The following is a 16816-nucleotide window of genomic DNA, read 5'->3' as shown; positions in this document are numbered from 1 at the left end:
CTCATCCCGAGGCAAGAATTGAAACTAACTTGAGTTTATTTTATTTAAAAAAAACAAACTCCATGATGGCTGAAGTCGATGAGGAACTGAGGAGGTGCAAAGACATGGACTTGGGCATCAACAGGCAGACAACAGGTAGATATAGAGATTAATCATTAATTTAAAATATGATCCTTAAACGGTTGATCAATGTGACCATGAGAACTCGTTCAAAATGCTTGTTTTTCCTTGTGGTTAAAAGTCAAAGCACTTTTTGTTTTTAACACATTTCAGAAACACAAAAAAACTGTACTTTTATGCTGCATTCTATAGTTTAATCGAACTAAAAACAAGAAATATCAATAATTTGGAATATCTGAGAAAAAGCGACTTGATTTTTAGATGAAGCACAAATGCATTGCTATATGATTTTAATTATGATAAATATATGTCCTAATATTTACATAAGTAGTACTTACTAGTAACAATCTTTAACATACATACAAACTTTTAACTTGTTCATATTTGTACATATCAAATTCATCACATTTTCTCCCTTAATTATATAAAAGCTTCAGGTATATAGATTTTTTTTAAATTATTCTTCCTGAAAGAAACGTTATTCAAGTAAAGAAACAGTTTAAAAAAAAAAGAGGGCGTTGCCTTCTTTGTATAATAACATGCTATAAAGTAATTTGTGTTTATCTAAGTTAACTCTTCATCTCCTGGACACACTGTTGTGTTGCTTCACTAGTGTATTATTGGTTTCAATCTCCCGCTTCCTCACCTGCCACTTCTCTGACACGTCACAAGGTTCTATTCTGCCGTTTAAATCCACGTTTTCAAACCTGCAAGTACGAGGTGTTTTTAAAGGTTCATCTTCGGTGACCAGGGAGTGACTTGTACTTTCTGCAGCAGCTGCTGTCGCGACTGCTGCTGCCGACTCATGTGAGCAAGTGTTGGGAGCTGAGAGTGCAGCTGCGAGGAGAATCTGTTGTGTCGAGCTCAGCAGCTTCTGTCAAAGTGATGTCTTTTTACAAAAACACTGGACGAGACAGAGGCGTTTGGAACTTTTACTGTTAATGTGAAGGGAAAACATGTCGTCACTGCCTGATTAATGATGTTTCATGGGTTGCAATTGCTTGTTTTGACAACTCAAAAATACATGTATATACACCGGTGAACTTTTTGAACCAACAATACTCTTGAATCCATGTTTTTATTTAATTATTGTGCATTTTTTAAGTTATATTGTGCTCATTGGCAGAGGTTTGAACGATTCGTTTTTCTCAGGTGTTCCACAAAAAGCTAGAAAACGTGTTTTTCCTCCCAACTGTAATAAAAGAAGACATTTGAAACTAAAGATTAATTTTTCGATGTGTATAACCTGTAATACTTAACATTTACATATTCTGTAGATTACAATTTAAACTCTGTATATATATATCATTTAAAATATGACAAGATCAATTATCTGCATTAAAAAAAACAACACTTTTTGTCACAATCTATAGAAACATTATAGGTAATTAAAGTCATCAGACACACTTAAAAAAAAGGTTTAAATGACATTTTTAATAAATAAAAGTAACAATGTCCAAAACAACAAATCCAAATTAAGGAGTCCAATTTTTCCAAAAGGTCCAAAAAAACTATAGCGTCCACCTAAAACCGGGGATGGGATCCCAAAAACAAAATTCCACAGAGGTCAAAACACTTAAAGCACTCAAAAGACAGAGAGAAAAATATTATAGTAAAAAAAAAAAGATCCAACATGGGGGGCAAGACAATAATACAGCATCGGTGCAGAGGAATCATTGATCCGGCAAACACAGATCTGTGCTGTGTCTCAAATCGCATACTACTCTTAGTATACTAGAAGTTAGTATGCATCAGTTTAGTGTACATACTAACTAGTACGCAAATTATCCACAGATAGTACGTCTCAAATCAAACTCTGCTGCTACACCCTAACCGAAAATCACATGACAGCTTCTTCTTCTACTTCTATTTAACGATGGTTGCAACCAGCTGTTTGAACGCTATCGCCACCTGCTGGCAGCACGTTTTGCAAGTTTGGAAAAAGAAATAAAGCAAAAATATGAGAATCTAAATATTCGCGAGATATTTAAGCTGGTATCAGCAGCGAAGACGTGTTTATCCTCCTACTGCTGCTGAAAATACACCTGTAAGTATATGCATATATATGCATTTATATATGACGTAACTTCCGTTTTAAACGTCATTAAGATGGCGGACGTTTAGTGTGGTTAGTGTCCATCGAACCATACTCAGTTTTGTGGGCGTGTTAGTACGCCAATTTAGTGCGCCATGCACACTAAATTGGCGTACTAAGAATTGAGACGCACTAACGCACTAAAAATACTAACTTTTAGTACGCTAGTATGCGATTTGAGACACAGCACTGGACTCATGAGGTTCTTAATTGTCGATGAGGTCCAGCCTTGTGCCATTAGTCAACGTGGGATCATCAGAAAAAAAGGAGAAAGCAGGAAGTAAAAAGACAGAATAACACCAAAATAAAAGTGGAACATTACATTTTTTTCTTTTTGTGGTACATGCAATTAACATTTACACATTTCTGCATGGATTAAAATCAATTATTTCTCTTAAAACGACTTAAGTGAGAAATAAAAACCCAAAAAAACATTTTTTATAGACAAAGAAAATGATAAAAACAACAAAATAAATAGGCAAAGCACGTCACCTAAAACAAAAATGTCAATTTAAAGTGTTCCCTTCAAGTTTTCTAAAATAATGGTAGTATTTTCTGAATCAGTGTCTCCTTCATGGATTAAGATTTTCCCGTCCGTGTCACTGATACTTGACCCTCTTTGGAAGCGACGATGATGCGCTTTTTCCTGAATGACCGCATTCCAGGTGACAAGATTGGCCGAGTAAACACAGGAGAGCCGAGGCATCGCAGGATCCTCCCTCTCGCCCTGTCGCCTGTGTGGGTGTGTCACAGGTTCTTTGTCGCTCTCTGGACTGACACTGGATTTATACAAGGCAGATAAAAAGTTGTATTTCTTACTCTCTAATATCCATCAGAGTGGGGGAAGGTAAGAAACGTGATTTCTTTTTTTTATCCTCACACACTGAGGGCATATGTATTATTTTTTTCTGTGTTGTGTTTGAAAATGTGTCTACAAGGAAGTTGTGTTCCCGGCTTTGATTCTGGGTCAGATGTTCCTGTAAAAGTGTAACTCGAGGCAGCCGTGGAGAGGCGCTGAAGTGATAACAAGCAGCAGGTGTGACAGGTGGATCAGACTTCTGAACAACAGCAGGGTTATTGTTGTTTTTTCTCGCAATATTGACCTATTTCTGGAACAGGGAGACATTTAAAAGAAACCAGGTGTGTGACGTTCTGTCTCATTTCAAGATATAATTAACTCAAGTAAAACCAGGAAACGCACTGCAATATATTGAGGTTTTATGCTATATTAAATGTTTAACACATTTAAATGTGTGTGTTTCTATATAATTCAGGATTAAGTTTGTGCCACTGAAACCCCTGAGTTATCCATCATAATCTCAGGTTCTACGAATTGGTGCGAAGCCCTCTAACAGCTTCGCTATTGGTTAGAGGACGGAGCACCAATATCAAGTAGAACCCCTGAGTTATCTATCATAATCTCAGGCTCTACGAATTAGTGCGAACCCCTTACCAATCGCGAAGCTGTTAGAGGCCAGAGCACCAATATGAAGTAGAACCAATTCCATTTCCCCCAAATAAGCTTTGGAACGATCTTCCTCTGTGTTTGATGAATCTACTGACTCCTTTAAGAAACATCTTAAGACATTTTTATTTGTGCAGACTTTTATTTGAATTTTCTGGAACTCCTGTGTTATCTTGACCTTTTAAATATATATTTTATTGAGTATTGTTTTGATTGTTTAAGCGCTTTGTGACCCTGGTCTAGAAAAGCGCTCCATAAATTACTTACTTACTTACTTACTTACAATACTTCTGTGATAAAGTTATGTACTGTCCACGTGAAAATATTCCGTTTTTGAAGAATGATTCCCAAATAAAAATGCCACACGTCTACCTGACAAAGCTGAGATGCTAATAGCTTAGCTTAACTGATTAAATGTGTTCACTGTCAACAATCTAGAGTTTTGTGTTTGTCTAAATAATGATCTTTACGCAAAATATTTAGTGTTCAGCTTCCTGGATGTTTGGATTCCTCAGCTACGATTATGTAAAAACATGTTCTGTTACCTTGTTTTCTTTCAGGTTCTTGTTGATTTGAATGTCTGGTACAACTTGAAGTACCTTTGTTTGAAAAACAGCTCATAAGAGTTTAATCCAAGAGCTGATATCTAGACAGTTTTCATGTTTTTTGTATCATTCAAAGTTGTTATTTACTATCATTAAATATTTAATTTATTTACGTGGTTAAGTAGGCAGACAAGATGGCGCCCGTCCAGTCTAGCCAGTCTTTGTTCGAGTATAAAAGAGGAAATAATGAAGAAGAGTCGTATCTAAGTTGTGATCAAAGATTGTAAGAAATGTATCAAACAACCGGTTCTTCTGGAGTTAATGGTGAATCTCTTCTTGTGTTACAAGTTTATTGGCTCCTTGAGGACATGAAAAACAAATGTACAAGTTAAAAAAAACAATTTTCATAGTTAGAATTTACAGACACACTGAACACATTAAAAACCTGTGAAAATTATTTATAGTTTTTAATACGAGTCACAATAATGTGGGAAAAAAAATGAAATCATAAAATAAGTTAAAAGAAACTCAGAAATATCATAAAATAACTATGTATTGTTTTTTTTTATATTATTTTCACAACTCTATACATTTGTTTAAGAGTTATTTTTCTAATTTTCTATTTTTTTGTAATAGTTTTATTATTATTATTATACAACTATTTTAATGCCTTTTTCAATCGGTTTTAAGATTTCTAAATTATTTTCAAAAATCTTTTTTCAATTTTTGCACGTCCCAGCCACCGTAGCTATGGTCGGCCGGGGTTTAGAAGAAGTACAAGATTTAGTTCAGTGACAGAGAGAGTTAGTTCAGAGAGATAAGGTGAGACAACATGAGAGGAGAGAAATCTTTTCAGACTGTTGCTCCTAAGATTTGGAACAATCTTCATCTCTCTTTGCGCTTGATGGATCTACTGACTCCTTTAAGAAACATCTTAAGACGTTTCTATTTGTTCAGGCTTTTCCTTGATTCTCTGGAACTCCTGTGTTGTTCTCAGTATTATCTTGATCTTTAAAGTATATACTTTATTGAGTATTGTTTTGATTGTTAAAGCGCTTTGTGACCCTGGTCTGGAAAAGTGCTATATAAATAAATATTACTTACTTACTTACTTACATTAGTCCCACGAACGTTGAAATGAAAAGATGGAAGTAATGGAGCATAACGACCAATGAGATTCGTAGAGGAAGGAAGTTTCACTTTGTCTCTGAAAAACCCTTAAAACATACATGTAGAATTGAGGACTGGGAACCAAACCTGTCCCACCAAGATGTGTTTTATTTATCTCTCCAGGTTACCTTGACCTCTGAGGCAACACAGGGGATACCTCAAAGACATTTGTTCTCAGGCGTCCGGGTCACCTTGACCCAGAGACCGGCTAATGGTTCAAATAATACGAATATTTGAGCTTTTTTTTAAGTTAGACACTCCCTTAAAGCAATCGTTCTTCATCTTATTGTGTTTGTAATTAACCCTGAAGCAAATTAAAGGTGATCTAGATGTTATGAAGGTGTGTTTTCTGTGTTGTTCTCAGTATTATCTTGATCTTTAAAGTATGTACTTTTTTGAGTATTGTTTTGATTGTCTAAGCGCTTTGTGACCCTGGTCTCGAAAAGCGCTATATAAATAAATATTACTTACTTACTTACTTACTTACTTTTACGGCTCATTATTCTTTGCCTTCACTTTCTGTTTTTTTTTCGTTTCAGACCTTGAAAGAACCAAGTCGGATCATTTTCATTCCTGGTTTGTCCTTTTTTCTTTTTAAACTTTTTCCAATGATTCTTGTAAACCTCACTCCTAACATCGGTTTAAGAGATTTATGAACCCTATTAAAGTTCAGTGGAAGCGATAGCTTCACTAAATTCTAGCCGGATGAGTCAGAGTTTAGTTGTCGCTTTTACAAATGTGCTGAGTCTGAGCGGCTCAACAATGGAATGATACGCAGCGACTGACAAAACATGCTCTCGCTGATGCTTCAATGGCTCCAATAAACTACGAAATCTGACTCATTTGTTAGTATTTTATAAACATAAGTGACATAATTAAAATGAAGGAAGAATTATGTATTATTAGTGACTCGGCTGAGTGTTTTAAATGGCTAATTATATGTTAGCGTTAGCATTCCTGTTTTTGAATTTGAATATTTTGTTTTCCAGCAAAGGTCCTTTCTCTACCATACGAGCGGCTATCAAGAGAAGTAAGCTCTCATTTCTAAGATGACCTCTAGAAAAATCACGCTTAACCTCTATGTCTCTCGCAGCTCGGACAAACTCCCACAGCGATCGGACGAGAGAAAGAAGGTAAAAAAAAAGTCTGGCCGGTGAAGCAACTTGTTTTTAATTGATCGACCTCACACCTGCCGTTTTCTTTCAAGGCGATCGGAAATTATCATCGTCTCCTCGGAACCCCTGGAACGCAAAGGGTGTTTTTCAGATTGTTCTGAAATACTTCCAGAAGGAATCCAGGTAGGAATATCTCACGCACGCAAAAAAACATATTTCTTAAGAACTGTTGCAGTGCATTGTGGGATTCATAGTACGATTGGTGGTAGTAGTTTGTGTTTTTGATCTGAAAGACCGAAATTACATATTTCACCCAGTACATTTATTTGGTATTTGAGGTGTATTAATGTGTCAAACTCCAACTTTCCTGACACACTCCCATGTTTCAAATGTTGAACTCTTCCTCTCCAAGATGCAGTAACTTTATAAAGTTCCCCTAACGTCTGAAATCTCAGCGAACGAGAGGTTACGAGAGCGTGGTCCAGTATGACGTAATAACGGGCCTCACTCCTCATCTCTTTGTTTATATGAGTCCCTTGTATGTGGAGACTTCCGGGATTAATTACACATAGTAACAAACCTTGATCTTTGACAGATCCCAGCAGAGTGGGTGTGGTTATGGTAAACAAGGTTGAGAAGTGTTTTCAATGGGCGTGGCTTAAGCAGATTTTCTAATGTAAATATTTCAATGAAAAAAGAGTTTTGTACAAACAGAAATATACCGATGATAAAATAGAGTCTAACATCTATTTAAGAGACACTTAAATCAACACATGAGTTTACTTTTAAGAAAGATTATATTCGTAGGATGTGTTAATCCCATCCGACTTACTTTTATGCCAGTTTTTCAAAGCAACATTGGATTGAATCACCCTGATCCAGATACACCAGTTTAAAGATGAACAGATCCTGATAAACAGGAATAAATGGAACTAAGTTTCACAATGTTTTGTGGTGAATCACTTTAGTAACAAAACCGTCTACTTCTATTTACGACCACTCTTATGATTCTTAAATTACAAATAGACATGAACTAATACATTGTGGATATTTTTTAGCCTTGATTTAATAAGTGATTACAATTATCACTTATAAAAGTGATTACAATTATAATAGATTTTGTATTTATTATAACAGAGTGATAATGACAGTTATATTGACATTTTTTAATGAATTTAAAACTATGGTGGTTTGTATTTTTTGGATCTAATTTATTTTACTGTACTGCACTGGCTTTATTTGTTGATCACGTCTATTTTATTTTAACAGTTGAACAAATAAAGTGCAAAATATAAATTAAAGGTATTTGTAAAATAAAACAAATTGATTATTGGACCAATTTAAAGGTTTTTCTACATTTCTTTACTGATATCCACGTAGTATTGTGACGTAGTAATACCTGTTAGGATCAGGATAATCCTGTTTTCCAGATCCTACTGACATTCTAAAGGTTTGATCCAGATTCAAACTAGTATTGGATTCAGAATACTTGTTTATGTTTTAACCATATCATATGATAACCAAACTTTAAACAGATTACCTTTGAAAAAAGAATTGCCCCCTTGTTACAGTCATTATCTTAGATAACTTTTTTACATTGAAAAGTTGTTTCAAGGTCATTGTAAACAAAAAAATATGTTTCTTTTCGTTTTTTTACAATAACATGTGAAGAGTGAAGACTTTTAAGGATTGGGGAAATGTGAGTTCTTCTACTAGAGCAGATCAGAATTCTCGCTGCAGAGTTTTGTATGAACTGCAGGCGAAAGAGATCCCTCTTGTTTAGACACCAAAATAAACTGTTACAATAGTCTACACGACACAAACACATGGATTATAAACTCCAGATCGTGTTGTGACAACATTTTCCTAAATTTAGAGATTTTTCTCAGTTGAAGGAAACCATTTTTAGTCAGTTTTCTGCAGTGTTGAACTAGAAACATGTCTTTGTTAAACACAACACCCAGGTTTCTCAGGCTCAGTTTGACAGACTGACCTAAGTCACCCAAGTACTGACTCAACCCTGGAACCTTATCATCAGGAGCAATAACTACAATTTTCAACCTAATATAAAACTATAGCAACAAAACGGAGGAACTTGATGATGGTCTTCTAGTTGCCTGACTGCTTTACTGTTTTTTTTCTGACACAGTTTCCACCATCTTATGACCAGGCAGTTAAAGAGAAGACCCAGGAGGTTCCCCGCTTAAAGCCCACCACGACCCCCCGACACGCATCATCCACAAGCGCAAGCAATGACTCTGTGAAAGACGACGCAGCAAAAAAGTCTCCAAGTACGTGGCTATAATTGAAAGTCACCGAGACGAATGCATTCCTGTTGATCGTTATGATTGTATTTCAGATAAAAAGCCTCAAAAACCCCCAAGACCTCTGTTGCCAAAGTCTTTACAAAGACGAAACACCTTCGCCGCAGGAAGTTCTCACGTCAGCACAAAGGAAGTGAAACAAGCCACTACTTCACTGACTAGATCGGTCGTGGTTTGTTGGGATACTGGTGAAAAACAGCCTGAAAAACCAGTCGCACCGGTTCCTCTTCCCCGTATCAAATCCAGAAGACGGACCGAGACCCCTCCGTTGATCGTCGTGAGCGAAGGCTGTGACAGTAGTCAAGTGGACACTCGTCCGGAGAAGGTTTCGACAAATGAGTATCTGAGGGAGCTCTTGGACGTCTTCAGTACCGAAAACAAGGAGACCCCAGGGATCGGACCGACCTCCGATCAAGACAGTGATAGCGACATGCAAGCCCGGATCCAGGCCTTCGAGAGCCAGGTCAGCTCGGAGGAGAGATACGTAGCCTCGCCCGTCAAACCCAAACCCCTACCCAGGAAGGCCAATAAACCACCGGTTGCTACCAAACCTTCAGTTGCGCTACTGCCTTCAGCCGAACCGGGCCCACATGATTCCGATCAAAATGGATCGCCGGTGACTCAGAATGACACCCCGGACGCAAGACCCGAGCCCCCGAAGAAACCGGTGGGGAATTCCGTGAAGGAGGAATTGGAGGGTTTGCTCAACAAAGGCCCCGCTTTCCAGCGATCGCGACCGTCCCGGCTGACCAGGGTCAACAGCATTCATGACGAAGAGCCGTCAGAGTCCGGTGCCCCGACTCCTCCGGTCAGACCCAAAAAAGAGCCGCTGAAGCCGAACCTGAACATCAACAACCACAACTCCACCGTCGTAGCCGTTCAGAACAAGTACGAGGAGATTCCGTCAGGTGAGATGAAGAGTCGGAGTACACATTTACACAACTGTACAACGAATTGTGTGTTTTTCCAGGCACGCCAGCAAAGCCGCAAGGACCAACGAGGAGACCCACAACCATTAGGGTCCCCAGCAAGACTGGACCAGGTAAGCCCAGGTCCATCTACTGTAAATCAACAAAGCATCGGAACTGATGAAGATGAAGATTTGAGACGTGTAGTGAAGGAATGTTTACTCATAGTTAGTTCGCCAAGGTCGTTCTTGAACCGGCAAAGACTGGATCACATTCTTACGAAATAATGTGGTCCGACCATAACACCGGACATCAAGGTTCGACCCAGGAGTGCTTTAAGAAATAACAGAGATTGTTTTAAAAATGTTAGCGTGTTGCTCAATGCTGCTGGCCCCCCATCAGTTCAGTCAGGTCTTCTTCTGCTGGTGCACGTTCCAAGCTTTCTGGCCCAGAATCAAAGTAAACGATGTATCTGAAGTATCTACTCTCCTGGGTGGATCTCGATGGATTCACGTTGGCACGATCTATAGCGGCAATATTTTGAATACAACGAATGGTCAATGTTTTTTCTCCGTGTGTGTTGGCTGGACTTAAAGTAGAAACACTACTCCATATACCTCCCGGGTGCTACGCTAGTGAGACGCCCTGGGAACCTGGACACGGTGCAGAGTTCATGTGGTTTGGGTCGACCGAGGAATGCTCCAGTATTTCATCAGCAGAAGTTGTGGGGCCAATACTACAATACTCTTGAACATGTTTTTGACTCGATTGAAATAATCTGTTTTCAGCGTCAGATAGTTTCCAGGACAGTCCGCCTCCTCTTCCTGCTCAGAAGCCTGTGGGCTCCTTTCGTTCTTCTGTGGTTCAGAAACAAACCTCAACACCAATCCTGCCGTCTCAGGTAACCCTCCAACAAGTCTTGTGCTGTGTCTCAAATCGCATACTTGCGTACTCAAAGTTAGTATTTTTAGTGCGTAAGTGCGTCTCAATTCTTAGTATGCGAAATTTAGTGCGCCATGCACACTAAATTGTCACTAAAACGCCCACAAAACTGAGTACAGTTCGATGGACACTATCTACACTAAATGACTGCCATCTTAGTGACGTTGTAAATAGAAGTTACGTCATATATATATATATATATATATATATTCATATACTTACAGGTGTATTTTCAGCAGCAGTAGGAGGATGAGACGTCTTCAGTGCTGATATCGGCTTAAATATCTTGCGAATATTTTGTTTCATATATTTTTTCTTTATTTCTTCTTCCAAAAAAACATGCAAACAAGCAAAACGTGCTGCCAGCAGGTGTCAACAGCTGGTTGAAATCATCGTTAAATAGTAGTAGAAGAAGAAGCTGTCACGTCATTTCCTGTTAGTGCGTAGCGGCAGTTTGATTTGATCTGTTGAGAATTTGCGTACTAGTTAGTATGTACACTATCCTGATGCATACCAACTTCTAGTATACTAAGAGAAGTATGCGATTTTAGACACAGCATTGGTCTGATGAAGCTTCATGAAGCAGTGTCATTATTTTCAGAGTCCACTAGATGGCGGTCTCTGCACTATTTCACTTTGTTTTGAATGAAACATCATTTTTAAACTGGTGGCGCCACCTACTGACCTCTGAACAACATGACACTGCTTCATGAAGCTTCATCACTACCTCCAACATCACATCTGTACGTCCATCCATCCATTCGATATAAAAAGAAAAATAATGTCATTTTTCTTTCAGGAATATAACAGAGTTGGGCCTGAGCCATCGCTGCCGCCTCGGTGAGTAAAAAGATTGTTTTGATTTTGAGTGAATTTATCACTTGAGGCTTCAACGTGAACATTTTTAGGAGGTCGAATACGATCAAAGCTCTGCCGCCGCGTCCACTTGCCGCCAAACCAGCGCCTGGAAAACCTCCCCAGCCGAGCCTTCAGGCCACGGGTCGGTCAAACTCCGTTCCGTGGGATATTTCGCCGAAGCAAGAGACGCGCAGGCCCCACAGAACAGAACCGGTCCTGCCATCGCGGCCGAACCCGGGCCACCGTCTCTACAACAAATACACAGTGAGGGACTGTTTGTTTGGTGTCACCGCTGCAGTGACAGCATCATTAGCATCCGTGTTTTCTTTTTTTCTTTCAGCTACAACTTCCTCATGGGATCGCCTCCGGTGACTGCCATGGTACCGGTGCGGGAACACTCTCGTTTCAGGTGAGTCCTCGCAACCAATCACTGCTACGATCCCTCTGACCTTTTAATACTAACCCATCTAAAAAAAAAAACACCCTGGACAAAATTTATGGGGGTAGAAAAACGAGGTTCTTTTGCTGCTGGAGGAGATAGATGAGAGTACCTATGAATGCCAAGTTGGAGCTCATAGAGGGAGAGTCAGCAAATCCCAGATGAAGATCATCAACCCTCTTGAATCAACCGCGACACCGTTACAGGTAAGATGAAAATACATTTTTAAAATTAAATTCACATTTTTTCCATAGTTCTTTGATGATTTACAGTTCAAGCAAGTATTTTTTTTATTATTATTATTTTTTCGGTTTTAGCTGTTTTGTTTTATTTTTATTACAGTTATTACAGTATACAGTTTATATTTATATTTCAAATAAATTATATAAATATATATATTTGTAATATGTATTTAAATTTACAATTAACATGCAAATATTCGCCCATTTTTGAGTTGAAATTAAACTTCTGCAGCAAATGGAACGATGAAATCCTGCCACATCCCGGCGATGACTGAGGACGAGGGGATACAGTCGAATCCAACATCTTCGAAAGCTGATGTTTAGACGTACTTTGGTTTCGAAAACAAATGAAAGTAGTTACGACTTCATCATGTTGTCTGTAAATTCTGCGACACCAGAGTCAAGTACTCGACAATACTACAAATATATATGCTTGTGACTACAGTATCACAATATATCCGAATGTATCTCTGTATCGTGATACAAATAGCATTGCCAGATACTTGTCAAGACACACGCCTCTTCACTGGTTTAATGTTTAAATAATAATAAGTCCTTTGTCAATGTAGGTCAACAGTCTGGCTGGTGAAGACGGTCCAGGGCTGAAGGTTCAGGCCTTATATGACTTCACTTCAGGTCAGATTACGTCACTATTCATTCCGTTTGTTTCGGATTCGTCCACTCGTCTTGAAGCTTCGATTGACCAACAGAAGGTCCGGGGGAATTAGGCCTGAAGGCGGGAGATATCGTGAGCCTGGTGGAGCCCGTGGACAGCCAGTGGTACCGAGGGACCTGCCGGGGCTCGGCAGGCTTCTTCCCAATAAGCCACGTCAAAGTGTTGGTGAGCGATGGAACTTCAAGTGCAATCTTGACATAAACATAAAACTTATGATAGCAGGAAATGTCATTATATTTCAACACCCAAAACTAATTTTTTTTGGACATCTGTAAGAAATACAAGCAAAAAGCAGTGGAAAGACTATAATAATTATCTGAGTCCACCTGTTTGCAAAGTAACACAAAGTTAAATGCTTAGTTGATGTTGATAGTGAAACAAGGGAAGGGAGACTATATATTCGGGGTTCAAAACTACCATCTGGATCCACAAATCTTTTGAGGATTCTGCGTAGAAGACATGTGCTGTGTCTCAAATCTCGTACTTGCGTACTCAAAGTTAGTATTTAAGTGCATCTCAATTCTTAGTACGCCAATTTAGTGTGCATGGCGCATGTTGTTTAGAGGTCAGTAGGTGGCGCCATCAGTTTAAAAATGATGTTTCATTAGAACAGTTGTTCAAAACAAAGGAAAATAGTGCAGAGACCGCCATCTAGTGGACTCTGAAAATAATGACACTGCTTCATGAAGCTTCATCAGACCTGTGCTGTGTCTCAAATCGCATACTTGCGTACTCAAAGTTAGTATTTTTAGTGCGTAAGTGCGTCTCAATTCTTAGTATGCGAAATTTAGTGCTCCATGCACACTAAATTGTCGTACTAAAACGCCCACAAAACTGAGTATGGTTCGATGGACACTATCTACCCTAAACAGCTCCATCTTAGTGACGTTTTAAACGGAAGTTACGTCATATATAAATGCATATATATACATATACTTACAGGTGTATTTTCAGCAGCAGTAGGAGGATAAACACATCTTCGGTGCTGATACCAGCTTAAATATCTCACGGATATTTAGATTCTCATATTTTTTCTTTATTTCTTTTTCCAAACTTGCCAAACGAGCTGCCAGCAGGTGGCGATAGCGTTCAGGCATCTGGTTGCAAACATTGTTAAATAGTAGTAGAAGAAGAAGCTGTCGAGTCATTTCCTGTTAGTGTGTAGCAGCAGACTTTGATTTGAGACATACTATGTGTGGAGATTTTACGTACTAGTTAGTATGTACACTATCCTGATGCATACTTACTTCTAGTATACTAAGAGAAGTATGCGATTTGAGACACAGCACTGGTATATTTCTTGGAAGTACACATTATATTGTCTGTAGATGACTTCAACATTATTTTCATTTAGTACGAATCCCCCAAATCCATCCCTGAAAGAAAACCGAAGCCGGAGTCCACAGGAGTCAGGTACTGCCATGTGATTGGACAATAAAAAACGAGCCCATGTGACGCTTCTTCTTCTTTTTTCCTGAAGTGGTCCGAGGTGCGTGGCCAGGTTCGACTTCGAAGGGGAGCACGGCGACGAGCTCTCCTTCTCCGAGGGCGACGTGATCCAGCTCAGAGCCTACGTGGGCCAGGACTGGGCCCGGGGACAGATCGGGACCAAGAGCGGGATTTTCCCTTTGAACTTCGTGGAGGTTACCGAGGACCTCCCTCAAGGTCAGAGTCCGATCCAGCCGATCAAGATCCCGCTGCCTGGTGAGTGACGAGAACCAGTTTTTATTTATTTTTCAACAAAAACGTAACAAAATCCTTTTCCGTCCTCAAGGTTTGGTGTCGACTCCCGTCGTCCAGCCTCCTGGACCAGCAAAGGTAAGTGGAGAAATAATCCCGACTGACCACTGGACCATCAGGGGCTCCTTTTGACTTGTCCACAGTCTGATGCCGTGGAGTGGGTCGTGGCTCTGTACGACTTCTCCGGACAGTCGGACAACGACCTGTCGTTCCATCAGGGCGACCGAATCCTGGTCACCGAGCGAGTGAACGACGAGTGGTGCTGCGGCCGGATCAACGGCAAGGAAGGGATATTCCCTCTGGCTTTCGTGGAGGCTGCGAACTCGGGTATTTAAACACAAATTCCGGCCAGAACTTCAGTCCTTAATCTTCGTTTAAATGCATGTTGCAGGTCAGCCATCAATGAAATCCCATGATGCCGCAGGAGGACGAGCCAAAGCTCTGTACGCTTTCACATCCAGCTGCGAGGAGGAGTTATCGCTGCAGGTAATGCACGCGTTTCAAAGCCATTTAAAAACCTTTTTAACATTGTGTTTTGTGTGCAGCCAGGAGACATCTTGACTAATCTGGAGAAGGTCGACGACGAGTGGTTTCTCGCCGATTTGAAAGGAAGACGAGCCCTCGTTCCCAAAAACTATGTACAGGTTCTAGTATAGCTTTTATCGCCGAAAACATTTTCTAGCTGCTGCTACTGCAGCAGCGTTTGTAAATCGATGCTTATGTTTTTAATGTATATTTGATGAAAATAAAAAATATTTTTTGCTGTTGAGTGGTTGCTCAGTGTCTACATCTGGTGGTTGAATCCTTTATTAGCTCTACTGGCGACATCAGGGGTCACTCAGAACCGTTTTCTATAGGAAAGAAGTCAAAATGAAATGTGTTCTTAGTCGTTTGCCTTTATACAATATACTGTATAAACTGAATGAAAAGTAAAAAAGGTAGTTCACCAAAAAATAAGGTTTCACTTAATTTGTACTAATTGACAAAAGGGTTGGAAATATTTTCAGAAACCAGCAGTTTTCATCTTTATCCGAAAAGACGAAATACATTTGTTCTCGTCTATAACCTCCGTCTTCCACATTAGGAAATGCTCAGAAATTTTCTTATTTCAAGCTTGTATTTAATCAGAAAATCCCTGGCAATCAGTTTTCAGGTACATCTAAAAAAAAATTGAATATCATGAAAAAGTTTAATATCTTTTGTTACTCATTTCAGAATGTGAACCCCATATATTGTATGTAGATTCATTACAAAACATTTCAAACATTTATTCCTTTAATTTTGATGATGGTGTCTTATAATGAAAACCCAAAATGCAGTGTCTCAGAAAATTAGAATATTACATAAGATAAATGAAAAAAAGAATAAACTGCTCAGGTGTAATGGAAGCCCAGGTAGCTTTGATAGCAGCCATCAGGTCATCTGCATAGTTGGGTCTGGTGTCTCTCATCTTCCTCTTGACACCCCACACATTCTCTGAGGTTCAGATCAGGTGAGTTTGCTGGTCAATCGAGCACAGTGACACCTGGTCATTGAACCAGCTTTTGGTACCTTTGGCAGTGTGTAGGTGCCAAGTCCTGTCGGAAAATGAAATCGGCATCTCCATAAAGCTCGTCAGAAGGAAGCATGAAGTGCTCCAAGATTTCCTGGTAGATGTTTAAGTTGACTGTGCACTTGAGAACACAGCAGACCAACACCAGCAGATAACATGGCCCACCAAATCATCACTAAGGTCCCAGGGTCTGGAGGAAGAGTGAAGAGGCACAGAATCCATGTTGCTTGAAGTCCAGAGTGAAGTTTCCAGTCAGTGATGATTTCAAGGAATTAATGTTTGAAATGTTTTACTGTGTAATGAATCTATATGGGTTTCAAACTCTGAAATTAGTAACAGAAATTACTTTATGATATTCCAAATTGAGATGTACCTGTAAATATTACAACTATACACTTATAATACGTTTTAATGAGGATTCATTTGTAGCCGAGACAAAAACAATTGTTGAACTAAATCAAATAATGAACCAATCAGCTGAAAAATAAAATTTGTATTTAAAAAGGGCTTAGCAAGTCTTGAATGGTTAAAGGTCTTCACAAATGTTAAGCGTTATTGATTGAATTTAAGTAAAACTTAAGGGTTAAGTGTTGTGCGCGTTACAGTTTTAAGTTCTACATCAACA

General features: G+C 39.1%; 1 protein-coding gene across 1 annotated transcript; it reads left to right on the top strand.

Moving 5' to 3' along the window:
• Positions 1 to 65: 65 nt before the first annotated feature.
• On the top strand, positions 66 to 15408 carry sh3d19 (SH3 domain containing 19). Its single transcript, XM_087786071.1, has 22 exons — positions 66 to 135; positions 3006 to 3062; positions 5935 to 5971; positions 6385 to 6425; positions 6489 to 6528; positions 6603 to 6693; positions 8660 to 8801; positions 8870 to 9742; positions 9805 to 9876; positions 10531 to 10643; positions 11484 to 11524; positions 11593 to 11806; positions 11883 to 11951; positions 12050 to 12187; positions 12793 to 12859; positions 12934 to 13064; positions 14254 to 14312; positions 14380 to 14603; positions 14674 to 14717; positions 14783 to 14966; positions 15031 to 15125; positions 15185 to 15408. The coding sequence occupies exons 1-22, from the start codon at positions 66 to 68 to the stop codon at positions 15293 to 15295; spliced, it is 2913 nt and encodes a 970-aa protein (XP_087642197.1). The 3' UTR covers positions 15296 to 15408.
• The last annotated feature ends 1408 nt before the right edge of the window (positions 15409 to 16816 follow it).

This window comes from Callionymus lyra, chromosome 1 (assembly GCF_982586985.1).
Source record: "Callionymus lyra chromosome 1, fCalLyr1.hap1.1, whole genome shotgun sequence".
In the NCBI taxonomy this organism is placed as follows: domain Eukaryota; kingdom Metazoa; phylum Chordata; class Actinopteri; order Syngnathiformes; family Callionymidae; genus Callionymus; species Callionymus lyra.
This window is presented reverse-complemented; position numbering and strand designations above follow the sequence as displayed.

Coding starts and splice junctions, on each gene's coding strand:
- sh3d19 (XM_087786071.1), top strand. CDS start 66: ATGGCTGAAGTCGATGAGGAACTGAGGAGGTGCAAAGACATGGACTTG. Junction 136..3,005: donor CATCAACAGGCAGACAACAG/GTAGATATAGAG, acceptor ACTGGATTTATA/CAAGGCAGATAAAAAGTTGT. Junction 5,972..6,384: donor TCGGATCATTTTCATTCCTG/GTTTGTCCTTTT, acceptor TTTGTTTTCCAG/CAAAGGTCCTTTCTCTACCA.